The sequence below is a fragment of the Melopsittacus undulatus genome, chromosome 6 (genome assembly GCF_012275295.1).
Source record: "Melopsittacus undulatus isolate bMelUnd1 chromosome 6, bMelUnd1.mat.Z, whole genome shotgun sequence".
Taxonomy (NCBI): domain Eukaryota; kingdom Metazoa; phylum Chordata; class Aves; order Psittaciformes; family Psittaculidae; genus Melopsittacus; species Melopsittacus undulatus.
In genome coordinates this window covers 59,109,029-59,133,210 of record NC_047532.1, presented here as the reverse complement: position 1 = coordinate 59,133,210, position 24,182 = coordinate 59,109,029, and the positions used below count along the sequence as shown (strand labels likewise).

The 24,182-nt window shown below is 44.5% G+C and overlaps 1 protein-coding gene across 1 annotated transcript in view; it reads left to right on the top strand.

Moving 5' to 3' along the window:
* Positions 1-1,536: 1,536 nt before the first annotated feature.
* SYDE2 (synapse defective Rho GTPase homolog 2) overlaps positions 1,537-24,182 on the top strand; it is a 31,343-nt gene continuing 8,697 nt past the window's right edge. The window contains exons 1-4 of the mRNA XM_005143109.3: positions 1,537-1,642; positions 5,239-5,964; positions 19,589-20,682; positions 23,285-23,411. Coding sequence (XP_005143166.3) covers positions 1,537-1,642; positions 5,239-5,964; positions 19,589-20,682; positions 23,285-23,411 — 2,053 coding nt within the window. The remainder of the gene's footprint in view (positions 1,643-5,238; positions 5,965-19,588; positions 20,683-23,284; positions 23,412-24,182) is intronic.

Here is a 24,182-nt window from a genome sequence, read left to right as displayed (position 1 = left end):
CTGCAGAGAGGTGACATCCAACACACTGCTAAAGGGTGGGAGATGGCGACAGCTCCTCTGCTCTCACCCACAAGACAGGTGTGTCATACATTGTTCATAAGGTATGTAATGTAAAAAGCTGCAAAATATACTCTTGAAGCTGTTTACAGTAAAATGAAATGTGGGAGACATAAACCCACATAGATGTTAACCAATGAAAGCTGTCCCAGTAGTTTATCTTGGTAAAAAATCACTGCCACACCATTTCCCAAGATAGGTGTGCTTGCGTTAACATTGCACGATGTAGCTGAGCAACACATACACCAAGCCCAGATTTTTGCCCACTTCAATAGTCTCTATACATTGTTTACTCTGTCCTAATGCCACTTGTCTTATACCTATGTGGCATTTTGGCTGGAATGCTAAAGACCCCTGACATCGAGGCCAGCTTCATCCCTGCATTGCTGGTGTTAACTGCACTGAGGAGGGCACAAAGGCTTTTCAAGAGAGTGAGAGTGCAGGTAAACAAGTCCGAAAACCTGTCAGGGAGTGAGAACTGCCACATGCACAGGAGAGAAAAGTAAGTTTGCAGCTTACTGTGAATCCTGTGTTCAGTTCTGCACCCTTCATTACAAGAGAGGCATTGTGGTGCTGCAGTGGGTCTGGAGAAGGGCAGTGGAGCTGGTGAAGGGTTGTGGAGGACAAATGTGATGAGGAATGGCTGAGGGACCTGGGGTGGTTTAGTCTGGAGAAGGCTCAGGGGACCTTATCACTCTCTACAGCTACCTGACAGGGTTGTAGTGACATGGGGGTCGGTCTCTTCTCCCCAGTAACAAGCAATAGGGCAAGAAGTAATGGCTTCAAGCTGTGAAATGAGAGGTTTAGACTGGATGTTTGTAAAAGTTTCTTCACCAGAAGGGTTGTCAGGCAATGGAACAGGCTGCCCAGAGCAGTGGTGGAATTACTGTCCCTGTGTTCAAAAACTCTGTAGATAAGGCTCACAGGGACATAGCTAAGTGGTGTACTTGGCCGTCCTGGGGTAACGGCTGGTCTTGATAATCTTAAAGGTTTTTATGATGCTATGAAGTATTTGAAACATGCTGTGGACCCTTTGGTAAGGAATGCCATGCACATGGCTAACGCAGGTGATCATACCCCTCTCTGTAGTCTGACAGACTCCGCGTACAACTCCGGATATTGCTGAGAAGTCCGTTCCCGGGCGGGGCAGACCCCGGGCCGCCTGCCCGGGAGCCCGAGTCCCGACCGGCTCCCCTCAGGCGGACCTGGTCGGTGGAAGGGGGGTCAGCCGTGGCCCCTCACGGGCAGGGCAGGGCAGGGCGGGGCGGGGCGGTCCGGGCATGCGCACTGCGGACGCCCTCTCACCCCGCTCAGCTATGCGAGGTATGTGCGCGGCGGAGTTGGGGCCGTGCTCGCGGAGGCACGCCGCCATGGGGCAGCGCGGCCCAGCGCTCCCGCTCCTGACGCGCAGCGGGGCTGCCGGGTCCCGCGGGTCGGGGCGCAGCGCCCGCTGAAGGCGGCGGGACGCAGCAGCCAGGCATGGCTGACCCGCTCCGCAGGACGCTCTCCAAGCTGCGGGGCAGGAGGTCCCAGCGAGGGACGGCGGGCGCTGGGCACCGCCACGGCGGGGTGTGCGCCCCGCAGGGTGAGTGTCTGAGGGACGGGGCTCCTCCACCTGAGGCGGCAGCGGGGAGCTGGACGAGACGGGCGGCGAGGGTCTGGAGTTGAGGTCTGGAGTCAGTCCACCGCGGTAGCATCGTCCCGTCAGTGATTGCTGCTCCTACCGGGAATAAAGATTCCTCATTAATATGGGGGTTTCTCGGGTTTAGACCAGCGGTTCTTCGCCGTGCGGTTCTCTTATCACTCCTTGGCTTGGGTTTGCTGCTTGGCTTTGTGGTGGTTTGGGTTTAAGGTCGCGTTGAAAGTTTACAAATCAATTTTGCTGTTGTTTAATTTAAATATGTAGCTATTATACTTTGTAGCTGCGTTAGGAAATGTCGTGAAAGAAAACGTGCTTAAGAAGCAGCCAGGAGGACTATAGATTGTTTGATTCCTATATGGAGAGGCTGGAAAAGCTGCCCCCCTCTTCCTTACGCTTGGAAAAGCAGTGCACAGCATTATGTTGAAATATAAGTCTACGTAGTGGGGTGAATATCAGTTTTGACCTCAGCTGAGCGGAAACCTTGAAGTTCTTTGGCTTTGCTCATATATGAGCATGTATGTGTTGTTGCCATAATGGCTTAACTTTAAATACTGATCTGTTTATTTTTTTGTATATAGAGTGGAATGTGAAGGAAAATCCTGTATTTTTTCACTTAATTTTTCTCCCTTAAACACCTTTTGAGAGCAACCACTGACATGTTCTGTATTTGTTTGGAGACCTGATCTGGTTTTACGTTAAAAGTATTAAAGTACTGCACGCACATTGAATATATGAAAGTACTAACAGAGAGCAGGCAGCATTCTTCTGAATGGAACTTTGCTCTGGAACAAAAAGTATGTGCCTGGCCTGTCTATGTCTGAGTGCTTTGTATTTATTTAAAACCAGCTCGTTACTATAACAGTTAACAACACTGAAAACTTGCTCTGTGATACTGAACCACTGGTTGTGCAGTTACTTGCATGGGAAACTGTTTCTAAAATAAACACAGGCATAAGGGCTTTCAGGAGCATGGCCAAGTTTGAATAAAGGGGAAGCAATGGTTGCAGGTACTGCTGTCAGTTGCAAAAACTACAGTTGGAAGATGTGCATGTAAGCGTATGTTTTGGATGAGATTCAGTGAACATTTGCAATCAATGACCCCTGGCAGTGTGCTGGCTCGTTGGGAGATGGGGTGGCTGTGAATAGGTGTGATAGGTGCAGTGTCTCTGCCAGCAGCAGGGTTGTTGGAGGTGCCTGGTTAGTAATAAGGGTTTTGCAGTGAGCTTTTGCACAGGGTTTGTTACTGAAATGCCTGCGTGGATGTTGGAAACAAAGCTGAGTTTGCTCTGTGCACTTGCTACTCCTGGGACTGAAGGGCAGCTTGAGGCTGGTGCCAGATGTGTTGCTGGGTGTATATTTAGGCACATTATACTTCATAGGAGCCTACTGGTTCGGGAATTGTGGGCTGCCTTAACTGGTGCAGATGGGCCTGTGTTACCACAGTGGAGCAGGAAGTAGCAGATACTTTTTTTGTGGGGAAGTACAGCTCTGGGATGCTTCAACTATTTGTGTCACTGGAGCAGAGACCGCTCCTTGGGCTGTCCATGCAGAAGTAGAGGGCTTTGAGGTAGGAGGATGCCTGCCTGAGAAGTACCTGATCCAGCCTGGCTTCTTGGAAATGCAAGCCTAGCTCTGTGCCCCCTGCAGATTAGTTCCCTGTCCTTCTGCTTAGTTCTTGAAATAGTAGTGAAATTTGTGTAAAGGGGAATGTTTGCAATGGCACATTTAAATCTTGAGGCTGTGGGTGGGGGAAGGAATACAGTTGCTGCCAAATCGCTGAAACTTTGGCCAGAGATCTGCTCCCTCAGCCCTGCTTTCTTATTTTCCTCAGGTTCTGTTAATGGACTGACTTAGACCCCAGTGTAGCAAAGCACTTCAGTGGAGATGTGCAGAGGCTTCAAAATGAACATGGTTAATTCTGTTACTTCTTTGAACCAAGTTAATACTTCAAATCACAAGCTGTTTGTATTGCAGTTTAGCTAAACAAGTAAACCTCACCTTAAAAGAATCACCAACTGATGAATCTTTCATCAAATGGTGTATCAGATCTTATCAAGGATCTCTTCTGTCATTGAAGTACAAACCTAAAAAGAGGGTGGAAGTGAAGGTGTTCAAGTGACAGTCTTTTTCCTGTCTCCCTGTCTGCAGTGAACTTCGCTGGGTTTGCAGAACTACTCCTTGAATTCTCCAGAGAAATGTCCCTATTTTAACATCTGTGATTGGTGTTCAAATATTTTTTTGTTGACAATAACGTTCAAGCAGTATCAAATAGCTGCTCCCATACGTAATTTCAAACTGTGGAGGGCTTTCCATGAAAACAAGTTGTCTGTTTCAGGAGAACCCAGTTATCCCCATTCAATCTCAGTGGTTGAGCAAACCCTGTCTGGGTTGTTCTTCTGTGCAGAGGAGCATGAGAGTTATCTGTCCTCCATTCCCTGTTTATCGTTTGAATTTATTTGCAGCTTTCCTTCGAGTCCTAGTGACAGGACCGGTGCTTGCCTGGAGGTGCTGCTGCATTTGGTGCCCTGCAGCCTGCCACTGCTGCTGAGTGGGCTGCTTGTATGTGCTCTGACAAGGGACTTGAGTGCAGGTGACTTTTTGGATGCATAATTAAATGTTTGGCGATTGCTTTCAGGAAATAGTGTCAAGTCTTGGGAGCAGTCAGTGGAATCTGATCAGGTGTTGCATCAAATTTTTGGTGTGTCGTTAGATATTTAAAAACTTTTTTACATTTAGGTTAGACATGAGGAAGAAGTTCTTCCCTGTGAGGGTGGTGAGGCAGCGGCACAGGTTGCTCAGAGAAGCTGTTCATGGGAGGTTAGATGAAGCTTAGAGCAATCTGGTCTAGTGGAAGGTGTTCCTGTCCATGGCAGGGGGTTGGAATTGGGTGATCTTTAAGGTCCCTTCCAACCCAAACCATTCTGTGATTCTGCGAGCTCTTCATTCCCCTTCCTTCCTTTCATTATGGTTTTATTCCCTACAAATCAGGATTACTTCTGTTGTGATTATAAGATAAAGCTGATAAAGACAATCCTTTCTGGAGGTTTTTGTACAAGAGATACCATTACCTTTATTTATATAAAAGTCTAGAAGCAAATCTATGTGGGTTTCTTGTAGCCATTTTACATTATACCAAAAGTAAGGTCTGTTTCTTCATTGGCTAAGTAAACTGGAGAAAAAACTACATAGCAACTTCTGAAACCAATTGTACCTGAACTTGGCAGAAAAACCCCAGCCATTTCTGTGTAAGTATGCATGACCTTTCAGCAGAGCTATCTCACTGCCATTTATCTAAATTACATGGTGTTAAAAACACAACCAAACAAGTCTGACTCTTTATTAATTATGTGCACATTCTGCTTTGACAGGCTGAAATCTAATTTTATAATCGCATCAACCTGTCTTTTGTCCTTTCGTATGAGGTTTAATGTAGATGTCATATGGTGGCTTGTGTGTTCATCTGTTGAAAGCAAAATGATATTCTAAACATTTATGTTTCCCTCCTTTCCCCCCCCCCCCCCCTTTCTTTCTGGGAACAGATCTAATTGAAAATGTTTACATAGCTTCAAGAAGCAGGAAGGAGCCAGAGTCCCCCCAGGCCAGTGCAATCCCTGAACACAGGCTGCCGATGAACAGCATCACTGTTTCTAAGAAACGCAGCTGGCTGCAGCAGAGCATGCACCGACCTCCTCCTCCTTCTCTGGAAGAAGAAAATGTCTGTAAGGAAATGCACAGGGCTGTTACCCAGGTACCCAAATCTCCTATCCCACCGCCTGAACTATCAGTGCCACGGGCTCCTTCTGTGTCACCAGTGGGGCGGGAGCGCCCCATACGAGGCTGTGCTCCTGTCAGTGGCACTGCGAGCCCTGCCATGCCAAGGAGCCCTGCTTTGGACTTGGGTGAGGATAATGATGCAGATGATGAAGGAGAAATATGGTACAACCCAATCCCTGAAGATGATGAGCCTTACTTGCCGAGGGTGCACCTTTCTGCTGTTAATAGCCCTGTTGCTGTGGGCTCCCTGGCTATTCAGTACAAATCCCTCCCTGGAGGTGACTCTGGGATGTCTTTGGGTCCCCATGAGGGTCCCCCATGCTCCATGGAGAGCACAGGAAACAGTCATATAGCTCAGCCCAGTGAAGTGAGTCAGGCTGATGCTGCACATCCCGGGGAGCAAATGCAGCAGCACCAGCAGAGGTTTGCCTGTAAGGCTCCCAGCGTGTCAGCAGCGGACGACAATCCTACCTTTAAGTGCCCTTCAACAGGTAAGAGGGTTCAGGAACGTGAAAGTGTTTATGTCCTCTGTTTCCTTTTAGAGGAATAATAAACCCTTCTGATACCTCTCTTTTCTCTTTCTTTTCCCTTTATCTTAATCAAACAAATTTCTGGTAGAAATGCTTGTCAAGTTCATGAAATATGACTCAGTTTGTGAGACTGATGTCTACTAAGTGTAGAACTGCACAGTCTTTTCTCAGTCAGTCTGTCCATAGTATGTCCAAGTGCGGTTGTCCTCTGGGCTTTTGGGCCCTCACCTTGCTGAAGGCAAAGGTTTTACAAAGCAAACTTGCTAATGCCTGGTAATGCAAGGACACAGTGGTGGGGTTTCCTCTGTTAGCTAGTGTCTAACCCTGGCCTTAGATTCCAGCCTTGAAGCTACTTAATGTTTGCAGAACTTTCTTTAACTTGCTGTCTGGGTCTTCTTAATAAAGACTTTTTGGAAGACCATATAAATGCTTATCATCACACATTGTTTCCTATAATTGCTGTCTTGTTAACTGTCTCAGGCTAATCTAATAGACTGGAGAGGAACAGTTTTCACTTTCAGAACCCAGCCTCTTTGGTCCTTGTTGTCTTTGGCTGAGTGTTTGATGGTCTCATTTCCATAATACCATTACTACATGAATTCAGCATCTTAAATATTTTTCCCAGTCTGTTAAAAAAGCCCAAACAAAAATAAAACCACAGAAAACAAAAGTAAGCAGAAAAAACCCCCCTAGCCTTTCAAAAGTTATTATTTTAAGTAGTGATGTGTCTTACATTATCTTGAGCTTAACTCTAGTATCCTGTTGAGAGTTAGAAGCAGCGTAAAGTTCAGGAGAAAGGGAATTCCAGGTTCCCCTCTTTAGAGAAGGCTCACCTTTCCTTTGCACACTTTTGCTCTTTGTAAGAGCTTGTATTTCTGCCTGGCTCGGCAGAGAAAACCTGAAACACCGGCATTGGAGCATATGTATTTTTCTCCAGAGGAGGACCCCCGTCTGTCTTGCCCTGCTTGCCATGCTGGCAGGCTTCTGCCCCTGCAGTCCCACATGTCCAGAGTTGCTGTGCCTGGGTTCCTAGTGTGGAGACTGCTTCTGGGCACAGGCACCAGAGCAACTGCTATAAACAGCAGAAATAAAAACCACTTGGTCTTCTGGGAGCTCACGTTTTGTTCTTTTTGTGGGAATGCTGCAGATACAAGTGTATTTTTAGTGACAAAGTTACTGAATATTCATTTGGAAATAACCCACTTTATTAGGTGCATTAAATACTTGGACCAGTTATGCTTGCAAGATAAATGAAATACCACGTTCTTAAGTAGATTTTTGTCATCATTGGAGCTCTAGGTGCTTTGGAGAGGTCAGTAAGCATGGTTATTTAGGAAAGCCATCTGTGTCCACAAACTGTTTGACCCTCACTTAGGGGGTAATTTCCCAATATACAAGTGACTATTTAATTTTAAGAAAAATAAATCCCTTAATGTGGGAGAAGGAAAAAATCCAAATTGTTTTCATACCGAAGAAACATTTATTTCTAAGAGCAAAATTGCCTATTTAAAAATATGTCTTATGAAACCGGGAGAAAAGTTTTCACCTGATTGGTTTGTTATGCATTGAATTAATTGAGGTACTTTAGATGCAGCTCTCATTTTGCATGTATTGAACGGTGATCACACTGAATAGATTAACTGATGATGAAGTGGATCCCTGCTGCTCAGTAATTGGCTTGATTATGGAGAAGTGATTTAGTAGTTCCTTTTAATCCAGTTAAGGTATCTACAGTTATTTTCAGTGAAATTTAAAACGACAGCTCATCCATACAGAATTACTGCATGAAGGACAACATAGCAAATTTAGCTTTATTTGTGTTAGGACTTTACTTGAATTATACGACTGCTATGAAACAGATGTCTATATACTTAGCAAGCTGAGGACATTCAGCATTAACTCCTGACAAATAAGTGATTACAGCTTTGGGGAAAAGTCTGCTTACCTTACTTACTGATATTATGTAAGATATGTCAATATTGATTACAGTCTAAAGTATAAGATTTTGAGAAGCATAGATGGAATAAAGGGAGTTCTATAAAAGCCAACAAATACACAGTTCCTTTTGTTATTTGCTGCTTTCTTCTGTGGATAATGAAATCAATTTTACCTTGAAAACTTTAAATATTGTTGTCTTATTTGGGTTCCAACTTTGTAGACAGAAAAGGGTTCTGGATTTGTTTCTTTTTGCTTTTTTTTTTTTAAAGAAACCTTGTTAGGCAGAAGTTTAAGAAAAAATAAATTACAGGATTCAGTTATTTGGAGTCTTTCCAGACACAACAGCAGATAGATATTCCCTGTAAATGTTATCAATAAAATGGATCCTAGTTGTAGAGGTGCTAATTTGCCCCATAGTCTTAATTTGCACCATTAGTTCCTGGTGTTAATTCCTTGATGAGTAATTCTGGCCACAATGGCTTTTAAAAGGAACTGATTAGACATAAGGTGCCCCTTGGTGTTCTCAGTAACAAGTGATTTCCCTCAGGGTTGGTGTTGTGAGCAGTCCTGTGCAGCGTCTTTGTCGCTGACATGGACAGTGGGATTGAGTGTGCCCTCAGCAAGTTTGCCAGTGACACCAAGCTGTGTGTTTGATACGCTGGAGGGAAGGAATGCCATTCAGAGGGACACTAGACATGCTTAAGAGGTGGGACAATGCCAGCCACATGAAGTTTAGTCAAGTGCAAGGTCCTACACTTGACTCAGGGCAATCCCAGGTGCAGCTAAAGCCTGGGCAGGGAAGAGATTCAGAGCAGCCCTGTGGAGAAGGACTTGGGGTTGATGAGAAACTGAACATGAGCCAGCAGTGTGCGCTTGCAGCCCAGAAAGCCAACCGTGTTCTGGGCTGCATCAATAGGAGCGTGACCAGCAGGTCAAAGGCGGTGATCCTGCCCCTCTACTCTGCTCTCGTGAGACCTCACTTGGAGCATTGTGTGCAGTTCTGGTGTCCTCAACATAAAAAGGACATGGTACTGTTAGAACAAGTCCAGACGAGGGCCACGAGGATGAGCAGGGGACTGGAGCACCTCCCATATGAAGACAGGCTGAGAAAGTTGGGGCTGTTCAGCCTGGAGAAGAGAAGGCTGCGTGGAGACCTCATAGCAGCCTTCTAGTATCTGAAGGGGGTCTACAGGGATGCTGGGGAGGGACTCCTCATTAGGGACTGTAGTGATAGGACAAGGGGTAATGGGTTCATACTTAAGCAAGGGAAGTTCAGGTTATATGTAAGGAAGAAATTCTTTACTGTTAGGGTGGTGAGGCACTGTAACAGGTTGCCCAAAGAAGTAAATGCTCCATCCCTGGTGCAGTGTTCAAGGCCAAGCTGGATGTAGCCTTGGGCTACATGGTGTAGTGTGAGGTGTACCTGCCCATGGCAGGAGAGTTGGAACTGGATGATCTTAAGGTCCTTTCCAACCCAAACCATTCTATGATTCTATAGCAGAAGTTGGAAAAATGTGTTTTATTTGTAACAAGTACACAAAAGATTGAAGTAAGAAGATAACTTGGTTCCACGTTTGTAATATAGAAACAGCACCCACTTGTGCTCTTAGGTCTGTGGGAAAATAGTTTTAAGAGGAAAGCACCCTGGAGGCTGCTTTTAATTTAATGTCTCCTTGTACAGATAAAATGATTGGATTTTTTTTTGTTATAAATGCAATACGAAGAATTCTACATACAATTTTTTTTGCCTATATAAAATGTTAAAGTAAATTTTGTTTACAGCTGTTTAGGACTGAATTCTAACTGTATATTTTTATAGATTTGTGCATCACTTGCAAAATGTTGAATTCAAACACCTCTTTATAATACCGCCTCCTGCAATAAATTTACACTGTGCTGCCTTCTGAAGAATTTGTAATATTTTTGCTGTTTGGTAGGATTACTGTTGGGATTAGTGTCTACCTAATCAGTAGAATTATCTCACATGTGTGTTTATCTCAGAGACATCCTGGTAGGACTTGATGCATTGTAGATTGCCAGGATGTGGACAGTGCTTTTGCTATGGAAAATGTATATGTGTTAGCTGCCTGGGTGGAAGATCCTGGTAGGAATCACCATAAGCAGATTTTATTTCAACGTTGCAGGAAATGGAGGTTGAGGCCTCTTCCAGTGTGGTACTCTCTGATACCATGTTCATACTTGAACCCAGTGCATGCCCAACAGAGATTGCCTTAAATCATATTAAAGCTACAGCGTTCTTTCACCACTTAGGCGGTGACCGTTATCCTGGTTTACAAATACATCTTCTGGGGCCAGTGCAAATATTTTTTGTGCTTAGATTTTGCAGATAAGCTTCCAGCAACATGCAGAGTATACTGGGCAGCAAATTCTGTCTACCAGTTTCATTCCACATGTTGCATACTATTTGCTTAATTTTTGTTTTTCCAGATGGAAGATGCTTTGTAATTTAACTGTTCTCCAAGTGCAAGGAGCTTTGGTTTCATGAGGCAGAAAAGCATTCATGTGAAATATTTGCATAATGTTTGAGATAACAGAATGGTTTGGCATATGGCAGAAAGGTTCCTCTGCTCCCTTTTACTCCTGCAGAGCTGAAGCCAATTTTTTGGTGGGCTTATGGGGAGCTTGTGCCCATGCTTTTGAAGATCAAGGGTTTATTCGTGCATGTGTCTTTGATCTATGGGATGACAATGCCATAAAGACCTGCTGGTGGAAGAGGCAAAAGGATGCAGCAGCTGTGGAGTGGGAGCAGTTCATTTAAAATAGCCATTACTTGTTCCAGTTTGATTTGTACAGAGTAACTGTTCATATTCTCTGATTGGGGAAATAGAGGCAAAGCTGCTTTTCATGCCATGAAAGACACAGTGAGAGGAGGAAATCTTTGGATTGGAGAGCAGCCCAAACAGGCAGTGCTTGGCATCAGGCGCAGTGCTGCTGCTTGTGTTTTGGTGTGATGCCAGAACATGAACAGAGCCCACTGCAGTTAATGTGCATCGCAGAATCATTGATACTTAAAATATCTACAACTAACTCATGCTTATTTGTAGATACTGAACTCTTTAAGTGTGGTGAGGGACCTAAAGTGCTGTTATACGTGCTTATTCCTCTCTCTAATGAGATACCACTGTCAAGGATGCTCCAAGTGTCACCACTGTGATGGAGAACATGCAGTGGGTGGTTAGCCCCTTCACCTCTCAGTGTGCATGAGCCTCATGGGGGTTCTGCTGTAATCTCTTTCTGTTTTAATTAATGGGCTATTGAAAGCAATTTATTTTATATCTTTTGCTCCAGGGATCAAGTGATCCTTGGGTTGATGGGTTTATCACAGCTTAATTAATGTCCATGTGCATAGTATTTGAAAAAAAGCAGGCTATCTTTACAGGATTCATAGAGGGTTTTTTGTCTGTTTGGTTGGGTTTTTTGTTTGGTTGGGTTTTTTTACCTGTTTAATAATTTTTCCATTCATTCACACTGAAATGTTATGTGGGATAGAACTCAGACTGCATTGGTCAAAGTAGTAGTTTTTCTAAGGGTAAAAAAAGACTTTTTTTTACAGGTTAAACCAGGAGATTCTTCCATTTATTTAGATAATTAAGATGTTACATAGAAATAATTCCATTCTATTTCAGTTTTTAAAAGTTCTTTTTTGTGTGTGTATGTGTCCTACCCCAAGTTGCTGATAGGCGTAGAAATTATGCTTTCTTTGTATCCTAATAGAAATAGTTTGATTTTGATACAGCATGAATTCTCTCAATGCTATTTACAGCTCTGTTTTGAAGTTTTGTATCAGAGCAGGACTGGAACTATGTGAGGATGAAAAAAGCTAAGTTGCCTGCAGCTGTGTAAGCTAACAGCCCTTGACATCAGTAGAGCTGTGCCATTTGTGTTAGTTGAGCATCCAGATCAGTATTTCTTGTAATCTAGCACAGAAGAACAGTAGTCCACTTTCACTCACCCATTGCTACGAGAACAGTTTTGAGATATTTGAGCTCTTCTGGTTTGATTTGCTGTTTTTTCATTTTTAACACATCTTTCAAAAAAGTCCTTGGGTTGTTTTTGTAAATAGTACTACTAAAACAGCATGAAAAACATGGGCAGAAGGGAGGCTTGGGTTTTGAAAGTTACAACCACTTTGTGTAAGCTGTGTTGTTGGTTGGGTTTTTTTTTTCCTCTTTTCAAAATGAAGTGGCTTATATCTTCAATACTAATGCTATTAATATAGAGAAAAGCTTTCAATGTTAGATTGTGGTGTACTTATTAAGTATGTCTGGAGAATGGTAGGAAAAATTAAATTACCTTTTCAGGTTTAGTTTGGTGAGAACTCAGCATTTCCATTAGTTGAGAGAGTGGCCATTTGATACTTCAGTAGCTTGCTGTAACAAGGAACTAGTTGTTTTCTGACTTACTCATTCACCTTAGCTTGTTGCCCTCAAAATAAATTACAGGTTTTCTGAGGAACTTTAAAATAACTCAGAAACCTTGCCTTAAGTCATGAGGAATGTGACATGTATAATAGGATAATCAAATGTGCCTGTAAAATAGCATGCCTTGCTGGCAGTGAGTATGACAGTGATATACGTGCCCAAGCACATGTAAACAGTGTTAAACAGGGTCAGACAAGCATCTTTACTGTGCTTTGCTGAGGGGAGTAGCTTGAGAAAGGACACTTGTAACACCGGAGCGGAGCCGGGGGAGATCAGCGTCCAGAAGCCTCACCACAGAGCGACAAGAGCCACTGAGGAGGGAGCCTCAAGTCCTTGACAGGACTTGTAAAGAGCTCAGCTACCGCGAGGAGGTGACTCACCGGGGGCAGAGACAGGAGGAGTGGCACCAACTGTGAGTGGTTAAAAACCTACCCAGGGAGCGCGGTGAACAGAGCAGGCAAACAGAGCAGATCAAGGCAGTTTGTGTGGCAGTTCGCGCGGGCAGGCGAGCGGGATGGTGAGCACTCGCTGTACGACCAGGGTCCGGTCTGGGAGCTCTGCCCCGGCCACCCCAGTGGTGGCCAGTGTAGGCACCCAGACAGAGCCGGTAAGAGGGGAGGCTGCGGTGCAGAGCTTGAAGTGTAGAGAGTGCCTGCACTGGTCTGGTGAGGGAAAGGTGCAGAATGGGCATGGCTGCTCCCTGATGGAGGTCCTCCTGCAGCAGGTGGCTGAGCTACGGGATGCTGTCAGTAAGCTGCAAGATGTCAGGGAAGCTGAGAGGAAGCAGGACTGCTTGCTCCAGGACCAAACAGCACAGGGGCCTCAAGATTCCCCCCTAACTCACGGAGGAAAGAAGGGGGCTGTTGATCAGTGAAGCTGGGAATTAGTAACAAAAAAAAACAACCAAAGGAGGAAGAGAGCAATTAAAAGCAAGGGGCTTCCTCCTAAATCTGCTGTACCCACCCAGAACCACTTTGCTGTCCTGCAAAGGGCTGATGAGGAAATGCACTTGCATCAGAAACAGTCGGCTGGTGCACTGGTGCAGAAGATCTCTACTGGTGCCACCAGGAAAAAGCGATGGGTTGTAGTAGTAGGGGACTCTGCCTTGAAAGGGACAGAAGCGCTCATCTGTCGGCCTGACCCGGGTGCAAGGGAGGTGTGTTGCCTACTTGGGGCACGGATCAGGGATGTTGTGGAGAGGCTGCCTGCTCTAGTAAGTCCCACAGACTATTACCCACTTCTAGTGATAGATGGGGGTGCTAGGGATACAGATAGTAGTAGCCTGAGGAGTATAAAGAAGGACTACAGAGCTCTGGGAGAGGGGGTCAGGGGTTCTGGAGCTCAGATAGTCTTTTCGACAATTCTCCAAGACACAGGGGAGGACCTTCCAAAGGCAAGGAGGATTGGACAGGTTAATAAATGGTTAAAAGGGTGGTGTCATAGTCAAGGGTTTGGGTGTCTTGGACATGGGGCCCACATTTGTAGGCCAGGCCTACTGGGGGCTGGTGGAACTGCTCTGATAAAGAAAGGGAAGTGGCTTTGCTGGGAGGCTTGCCAGACTTGTCAAGGATGCTTTAAACTAGTAGCGTTGGGGGAGGGGAGCATCATTCCATCCCAACACACCCAGTCAGTTGCCAGCACCTATAATAAATACTCTGAGCAATGTAGTAATATTCTAGCTGCTCCAGCCACTGAGCCGGCTTCATTTGGAGCTCGGATCAGATGCCTCTATACAAATGCCCGTAGCATGGGGAATAAACAAGAGGAATTAGAGATGTGGGCACATCTACGGGGCTATGATATAACAGGCATCACAGAAACATGGTGGGATGGCTACTTTGACTGGAGTGTTGGAATGGAAGGTTACAGGCTTTTTCAAAAAGACAGGCCTGGTAGGAGGGGAGGGGGAGTTGCCCTTTATGTTAGGGATAGGCTAGAGAGTATGGAACTCTGTCTGGGGACAGGTGATCAGTTAACAGAAAGTTTGTGGGTCAGGGTTAAGGGGAAATCGGTGATGGGACACATTACTGTGGGGATATGTTACAGACCGCCTGATCAAGAGGAACCTGTGGATGAAGAACTCTACAGACAAATAGGAAAAGCCTCACGCTCACAGGCCCTTGTTCTCATGGGGGACTTCAACCACCCTGACATCTGTTGGGGTGATGGTATGGCCCGGGACAAGCAATCCAGGAGGTTTCTCGATTGTGTGGAAGACAACTTCCTTCTGCAAGCAATAAAGGAGCAGACGAGGAGAGGTGCCGTGCTTGACCTCGTGCTCACCAACAGGGAAGGGATCGTTGGAAATGTGACTCTCCAGGGAAGTCTTGGATGCAGTGATCACGAGATGGTTGAATTTGAGGTCCTCAAGACAGTGAGAAGAGCATGCAGTAAGCTCACTGCCCTGGACTTCAAGAGAGCAGACTTTGGCCTCTTCAGGAGCCTGCTTAGTAAGGTTCAATGGGATATAGCCCTAGAGGGCAAGGGGGCCCAAGACTCTTGGTTAACATTCAAGGATCACCTGCTACAAGCTCAGGAGAGTTGCATCCCACCTAGAAGGAAGTGCAGCAGGAGGGCCAGGAGACCTCCTTGGATGGATAAGGAGCTGCTGAGAAAAATTCACAGGAAAAAAGAGGCTTATAAAAGGTGGAAGCAAGGACAGGTGGCCTGGGATGAATACAGGTATGTTGTCTGGGTAGTTAGGAAAGCTAAGGTTAGGAAAGCTAAGGCCCAATTGGAGCTAAACTTGGCAAGGGATGTTAAAGATAATAGGAAGGGATTTTATAGGTATGTAGCGGCTATAAAACAGACTGAGGACAATGTAGGCCCCCTCTGGAAGCTTTTGGGAGAACTGGCTACACAGGACTTGAAGAAGGCTGAGGTTCTGAATGGCTTCTTTGCCTCGGTCTTCACTGGCAAAGGCTCTGACCGCAGCACCCGAGTCTTGGAAGGCAGACGCAGGGACTGTGAAAACCTAGATCTTGGGCCCACTGTACATGAGGATCTGGTTCGAGACCATCTTAAGAACCTGAATGTACACAAGTCCATGGGACCTGATGAAATCCATCCGCGGGTCCTGAAGGAGCTGGCAAATGAAGTTGCAAAGCCACTGGCCATCATATTTGAAAAATCATGGCAGTCAGGTGAAGTTCCTGATGACTGGAGAAAGGGAAATATAAGCCCCATTTTCAAGAAGGGGAAAATGAATGAGCTGGAGAATCACAGACTCGTCAGTGTCACCTCTGTGCCTGGCAAAATCTGGGAGCAGATTCTCTTGGAAGGCATGCTAGGGCACATGAAAAAGAGCAATGTGCTTGGTGACAGCCAGCATGGCTTTACTAGGGGAAAATCCTGCCTGACCAATTTGGTGGCCTTCTGTGACGGGGCTACAGAAGTGATGGACAGGGGTGGAGCAGTTGACGTCATCTACCTGGACTTGTGCAAAGCATTCGACACTGTCCCACATGACGTCCTTGTCTCTAAATTGGAGAGACATCAATTTGATAGGTGGAGCACTCGGTGGATAAAGAACTGGCTGGATGGTCGCACTCAAAGAGTTGTGGTCAACAGTTCAATGTCCTGCTGGAGACCAGTAACGAGTGTTGTCCCTCAGGGATCAGTGTTGGGACCGGTCTTGTTTAATATGTTTGTTGCTGAACCTGGACAATGGAATTGAGTGTGCCCTCAGCAAGTTTGCCGATGACACCAAGCTGTGTGGTTCGGTTCATACGCTAGAGGGAAGGAATGCCATTCAGAGGGACCTTGACACACTTGTGAGGTGGGCTGATGCCAACCTCATGAAGTTTAACCATGTCAAGTGCAAGGTCCTACACCTGGGTTGGAGCAATCCCAGGCACAGCTACAGGTTGGGCAGAGAAGAGATTCAGAGCAGCCCGGCGGAGAAGGACTTGGGGGTGTTGGTCAATGAGAGAATGAACATGAGCCAGCAGTGTGCACTCACAGCCCAGAAAGCCAATCGTATCCTGGGCTGCATCAATAGGAGCGTGACCAGCAGGTCAAAGGAGGTGATCCTGCCCTTCTACTCTGCTCTTGTGAGACCTTGCTTGGAGCATTGTGTGCAGTTCTGGTGTCCTCAACATAAAAAGGACATGGAACTGTTAGAACAAGTCCAGACGAGGGCCACGAGGATGATCAGGGGACTGGAGCACCTCCTGTATGAAGACAGACTGAGAAAGTTGGGGCTGTTCAGCCTGGAGAAGAGAAGGCTGCGTGGAGACCTCATAGCAGCCTTCCAGTATCTGAAGGGGTCTACAGGGATGCTGGTGAGGGACTATTCATTACGGACTGTAGTGACAGGACAAGGGGTAATGGGTTGAAACTTAAACAGCAGAAGTTTAGACTGGATATATGGAAGAAATTCTTTCCTGTTAGGGTGGTGAGGCACTGGAATGGGTTGCCCAGGGAGGTAGTGAATGCTCCATCCCTGGCAGTGTTCAAGGCCAGGTTGGATGAAGCCTTGGGTGATATGGTTTAGTGTGAGGTGTCCCTGCCCATGGCAGGGGGGTTGGAACTAGGTGATCTTGAGGTCCTTTACAATCCTAAATCACTGCATATGTCTGGCAGGGGCTGTGTTGTAAGTGCTTAAGATGGGTTGAGTTCTCTCTTTCCTTGGGGCAGTGTTGTGTAGGGGTATGGTCCATGTGTGCCAGCCTGCTCAGCCAAGGGGACAGTGGCAATTGCTTTGTGGGCATCTGGCCAGATGGGGAGAAAAAGAGGTTTCAGAGTTCATAAGGCACTGTGGGCTGGTTGTGTCTCTTCAGTTGTGTCCCTTCAGTTGTATAAAAGGTTTCATCCTTTCACATAGCCGTATCACTGAGCACAGTAAGAAGCAGCTTTACTAGTCAAGCTGATGGAAGTAGTCACTTACAATGTCAAGTCACTTTAATTTGGCTTGTGTTGGCCTTCAAAAGCTGTTTTTTTTTTCTTGTGTTGCTCATTATGCTAAGTCTTCAGGAAAGCATAAGGTGTATGCAGGAAAAACAGTATATCACAGAACAGCTCAGGTTGGAAAGGATCTCAGACCATCTGGTCCACCCTTTGGTGGGAAGGACAGCATTGATGAGATCACCTAGCACCATGTCCAATTGTGTCTTGAAAATCTGCAGTGATGGAGACTCTACTGTGTCCTATGGGAGCTTGTTCCAGTGGTTGTTCTCACTGTAAAAAAGAAATCACTTTATATGTATACACATAAATGTATTGTCAGCTGCATACACAAAATTGACCATCCCCTTGCTACGCTGGTACTCATTCACTCAACAGGTGCCTCTTATGTTTTATCCTCTCCTTCCTTCCTCCATCATCTTTCTGTAAGGCTATTTAAACCTTAGCTGCTGAGATGGGATGTGCAGTGGCTGAGTTAGTAGGGGCAGGGGCAGTGAGGAGTCTGTTTCCAGCAAGCCTTGTAACTTGGAAAGAGGAGCAGCTCAGTTGCTCTGGCACCCTTGTGGGAAAGCTGTATCAAATGGGGAAGGCTGGGAAGTGAACTGTTACCAAACTGTGCTACAGCTCCCTTTGCAGCTTGTTCGGAGTTGTGTCGTGTACACTCTTTAAAATGGCGTGCATACCTCAGCACATAGCTGGCTTTAGTGGAACAACATGTGGCTCAATGCTAATGGGAATACCATCCTGCATAATACTTGACTGTTAAGTTTCTTCCAGCCACATATTTCATTTTAACTGTTTGCTGCTGAACACAGCAGAAGTTGGGCACGTGAAAGTCAGGGTGTTAGATTGACTATTCAGTTTCAAAGAGCTGGGAAGGGGGGGGAAGTTTAATTTGCTGGCCAGCTTTTCCAGGCCCGTGCCAGAGACTTGACAGAAATGGAAGATTAATGTTAGCAGGCTGCAGTATGGCACTGATTGCTATGGAGCACTCCAGGCCAGCCCACCAGTGGGATTGTGCTGTGATTTGCAGTACAAGGGAATTCTTTGTCCAGTTTTATCAAACACTACATTTCTAGCTAGCTGCTTGCCAGAAAAGCACAGCAGGAGTGCTAGAAATAGCCCTTCCCCTGCAAGGGGGCTAATTCCATGAGATGCAGGGCCAAATGAATTTTCCTCTGTTGCTCTGGAAAACATATTCTAGGTGTTATTTTTCATAACTGAGACTTTTATACAGATACTCTTTTAAGCAACTGTCTGCAAAAGTTATTAAAGCCAAATTTCTGTTGGGACTAGAGCTGGTCTTTGTAGGGGATTTTTTTTGGAGGAAACCAAAACTACAACAAATCAGCTTGACCAAAGACCAGATCACCGGATTAACTGTTTAAGCTAAGTGAAGTATTTAAAGTTATAATTAAATGGTGAAAATTAATTTGGATGCATAAGGGACTTTTAAAAGTCACTAGCTCTGTGGTGATTTGGATTTAAGGTGATTAGTTTAGAATTGATAGGGGTAAGCCTTTAAGAAATCTGCAAGAGAAACCTCTGTAAAGTATGATTTGCTGAGTATCTCATGAAAACAGCACTTAAGGAATGAGGCAGTGCAGGAAAGAGTAAATCCTCGTTTTGTTCCTTCTCCTTCGTCCTGTGGCAGAAAGGAGGAGCTGGGAGAAATTATGGAAGAAAAGGTGTGAGATGTTAACTGTCAATGTCTACACAGGAGGGATTTAGGTCTCTTTGATGTAATAGAAGGACATGCAGAAGAGTACAGTCGTAATCTTTTCTAGAGATGAGTGTCTTTCCTCTAGACGTAAGAGGAGTGGGCAGAGCTGATGTGTTTGCTATGTAGCTAAATGTTGACTTTGTAGACAGGGGTGCCTTAACAATATTCCAGTGTTTTCCCATTTAAGACTGGTTTCACTGCACCTGTGCCGCAGGAATTCAGCCACGTCTGCTTGTACAGGGGATACAGCACAAATAGCTTGAGCTGAATGTCATGGTTGAGATAGCTTGTTTGTTTTTACGTAGTTTCTGTCCCTTTCATCTCCGTAAAGCAGAACAAATCTGGCTTTTGACTATGAACTGCCAAACTTGGCTGAACGAGCCAGCAGAGCACAGCTTTCCAAATGCTCATGAACATGTGCCTGATGAATGAATGATGGTTGTCTGAATGAATTGTGTGTATCAAGTTATGACAAATCAACATGTTTTCCTCTAGCTCAATATTTGTTTTTTCATTACTGAGAACAGCAGTTACTGAGTGGTTTGAATATGATTATTCCTTCTCTTTTCTTCTAAAGGGTCTGGAGGTGTACTTGCACACAAGGCTGATATTCCCTCAACAGAGGTTTCTCCTCCAAGTCCCAGTCCTCTGAAAAAAAGTGGATCAATCAACTGGCCATTCCCTGATAGAATTAAATCTCCCAGAACTGTGAGGAAGCTTTCCATGAAAATGAAAAAGCTGCCAGAGCTGAGCAGGAAGCTGAGTGTCAAGGGAGCTTCAAGCCATACTAGTCCAGATAATCCTCCTTCCTTGCTGAAAGCCAGGGATACAAGCCATACAGTGTCTTTGCCATCTTCTGGAAACTCAACCACAGCTGCCAGCAGGAATGTGATAAGTCGTTACCACCTGGACAGTAGCGTGTTGTCACAACACACTCCCAAAAAGAAAAGGTCGAGGAGCTCCAAATCCTTCAGCAAAGGTGGTTACCTCAGTGATGGTGACTCTCCTGAACTTATAACAAAATCAGGTAAACATGGGCATGAAACCAAGTGTGGCAAAGGAAAGGAGAGCCTTCCAAGTAATGGTGGTAAAACTGAAATAGATATTGATGCCTTCAAACACTACAACTTTTCTGATCAACCCAAGTGCTCTCAGTACCTCTCTGGACTCATGAGCATTCACTTTTATGGTGCTGAAGACTTAAAACCACCAAGAATAGACTCAAAAGATGTCTTTTGTGCAATACAGGTTGACTCAGTAAACAAAGCAAGAACAGCCTTGCTTACATGTAGGACAACATTCCTAGATATGGACCACACGTTCAACATAGAAATTGAAAACGCTCAGCACTTGAAGCTGGTGGTGTTCAGCTGGGAGCCCACCCCACGGAAGAACCGTGTGTGCTGCCATGGAACTGTGGCTCTTCCCACTCTCTTCCGAGTGGCAAAGACACATCAGCTGGCCGTCAAACTGGAACCCAGGGGGCTTATTTACGTCAAGCTGACACTCATGGAACAGTGGGAGAACTCTCTTGATGGCCCTGATGCAGATCGGGAGCCTGTGATGTTTGGGGTAGATGCTCGGAAAGTTGTAGAAAAGGAAAACGCAGGCTTGATGGTGCCAATTTTGATGCAGAAATGCATCCTGGAAATTGAAAGGAGAGGCTGTCAGGTACTGTGCATATTTTAATCTGTTCTGTTAATACTTCTGTGTTAGGGTAACTGTTGTCACAGAGTGTATGCAGTGAGTTGGAAAGGGGAAATGAAAAACACCTTTCCATGTCAGGTTTTGTTTTCTTTTGCTTTGCTGCTCCTCTTTGGTAAGCACTACTCACTGTAATGTGGGAAGAATAACAGAACTATGTGAAATCAGTGCTTCCAACTTGGCCTTTGCAGAGAAGATGTACTCAAAATAGTGCTTTAGGACTGGGATAGTGAAATGAATGTGGAGCCCCCAGCATGTAGTCACCCTCAGAAAGCAGAGTTGGGAACTTGAAAATGCTTGATTCCTGAGGCACGGATCACTCCATAAGGACATGTATCTAAATGCAAAAATGAGTATAATGTTCCCTCCTACCCAAGACTGAGGCCTCCTTGGCAGTGACACAAAGTGATGAGGGCAGGTCTTTTGACAAGATTTTACTTATATGTGTTCAGTCTCAAGCCAACGTGCCAAAGACTTGGCTCTGGCACACTGGTGATGATGGAGACCCCAGGGGGCTGAATTGTTTCCCCATGCTGCTGCCCCTGGCCTTTCTTTAGGTTGTTCTCAAAATCAGGACAAGAGATGAATGCTGCAAAGCAGCAGTGCCCAGTTTCTTGTCTTGATCTTAATACAGTGTTTTGTTTGATGTAAGGTAATGGACAAAAACATATTTGAGGAATGACGTATGAAAACAAATAACCAGTTATGGATGCTAGACAAGAAGGAATGGGAAGGACTTTTCGCAGTCCTAAGGATCAATGGTGGGAGGACTCTTGCATGCTATTCCACAGCATGTGTGAGCCCTTGGTTTCTTGTACACCTGTTCTTGCTCAGGTGAAATTGAGAAGTAATCACACCTACCACTGTTTCTCTTTTAAATTGCTGACAGGTGGGATATAGTTCCAGGTGTTAAGAGATTAACTCTGCTATTTATAACCTAGGTCATAAAATACAGAGAAATCTTACTTCTATGTAATTACTTTGCTGAAAGTCACTGCTGATAACAACTGTGTTTCTTATTGTGAATGCTTCCATTGTTATGCAAAGCAGTGGAAAAGAAAAGTTTTATTCTTACCAATGTATGTGTCCCATGGTTTCAGCATTTTATTTTGGGTTTATTAGCACCTAGTCATGCAAATGACATTGGGTAATCAAGGCAACACTGGTAATGAAGCGATTGGGATCTGAATTGTCTGAATTTACCTGGTGCTTTTGAGCATGAAATGTGTTTTATGTGTTTGCACAAGGAGAACCAAAAATGAGAAATCTACTGTTAACATTTTCTTAACCACATGCTTGCCTGACATTTATATTTACTGTATAGTGCAGACTGCTGTCATGGTGTGTTACCTGCACCTGAATCCAGGTCTGGCATTAAGAAAGGTTAAAAGAAATTATCTTAGGCAAATACTAGATTCGTGATCAGTCTTGGGAAGAGTGGGTACAAATTCAATTGGGTAACTTTCCATTTATTTAAGTAGAAATTAATATATGACCAGACAAATAATCTTGCTTGCAAACCATGATTTGTATGGTTTAAGTCAGTACAGTCTAAGTCAGGGCTTGGTTTTTGTTTGGGTTTTTCTCTGTGTTATATTTGGGTTTTTTTGGTGTTTGTCTTTGGTTATTTTTTTGTCTTTTGAATCCCTGGGACTTTTGGACTAACCATTTACTGCTCAGTACGGCTGCCTGTGAAGTTCATTAAAATAAAATTAATATGTTTAAGATTTAGTTCCTTAAGATCTTAGGAGTGTGTGTAGATGGTGTCGATGAAAAATAAATAATGATAAAATGCAAGATTTGAGGGCATGAAAGTACATGGTTTAACCAGTAATTCAGTCCAAGAGTGTTGTGGGTTTCATTCCTATCACTTCGAGCAAGTTAAATACCTCTGTTTTGCATAAAACTTTTAATATGATTTGAAACACATGTAGGTCAGCATCTTGTCATCTTTAAAATAGCATATTGTAGGTGTAATAATGGGGTATGGTTTGTTTCTTGTTGTTTCTTTTTAATTGCTTGTAACATTTCTTATTTTAATAGGTAGTTGTATGACTGCTTTTTTCTGCTTAATGATTAATAACCTCATTTTGGTATCTATATGAAATTTATGTGATTTTAAATACATAAAGCTCAAACCACTTCTTCCCCTAATTTCTTTCTGCTGAAGTTCCATTTCTGCCTTGTATAGTTAGGCTAGGAATAATAATGGTGATCTAAATAAATAGGATAAGAATAGATGTTTCAGCAGTATTTCATTTCCTGAGTTTGCGTAGAAGCAAAGCACTAAATTATTCCAATTTAAAACTCCTGTCAACAAAATACTGTTTAGGATGTTCACCATTATGGAAAACATTAGTGTTATTCAGCATTTCACAGACCCAACTGTGTGTCTTGTGAAATGTTTGATACCATACATGACCAGTTGATTTGCACTGATTGAATTTCTTTAATATAAATTTCCAACAGTTGGTTTAGTTGCACTTGCTGGGTGAGACAAAACATGATGCCAGTTATTAGTCCCCTCTGCAGGGAAATGACTGATGTAGGCTGTTGTTTTTGCTTCTAGGTGGTAGGCCTGTATCGGTTATGTGGCTCAGCAGCAGTTAAGAAAGAACTTCGAGAGGCATTTGAAAAGGACAGCAAGGCTGTTACCCTCTGTGAAAGTCAGTATCCAGATATTAATGTCATAACAGGTAATAGATTTACTTGCTTTCTTATAGTATGGACTTGTGCCATGTTCCTAAAGTATCTTTAGAAGTTTTGCTCTGAACTAGTTTTCTGTTGCCATTTAACAAGCTGTTAACTGCTGTTTTGTATTGATAAAAGTTAGGTGACCATGAGTGCAGTGGGGATGTATAAGTATGAAGCAGCAGTGATTTGGAGGGAGGGTATGGAAGGAGCTGCTTTCAGTAACTGCTCCACCAGTTACAGAAGAAAGTGGAAGTCTGAAAGGAGCTGAGCCAGCGCAAGCTCTGCTGTTGGTTTGTATTGGTGTGGATTGCTTGGCTGTGATCAAGCATGTCAGCTGTACTAGCAACTCTACAATGTGATTCCAAGGGCCTTCTTGTCCTCCCTTTATGCTGTAGATTGCAGGACTTTTGGAAACCAATCATCTTGCTTAAGCTGGTTAGAACTGCAGGCAAGAGCCTTCATTTGGTCATTGCTTCTTCTAAAGCATAATTAAATAGCAGCTTTCTTCTGCTCACTGGAGTGGCCATTGGCTTGCTGTCATGCAGCAAACTCCTGGCAAAGGTGGGAAGGACTGGGAGTACAGGAGCAGGAGGTCTGCATCTGCATTAGCTCTTTACATGGGTGCCTTCACAGGAGTTGCATAACTGAAGTAGGCTGTTGAGGTTGGTTTTGTTTGCCTAAAAGTGGAGCAGTTTTATAACTATTGACACTTGTTATGTGAGCCAAAGTTCCTTTTATTTCAGGTACCACTGAGTAAACCAGTTTTTCAGGGA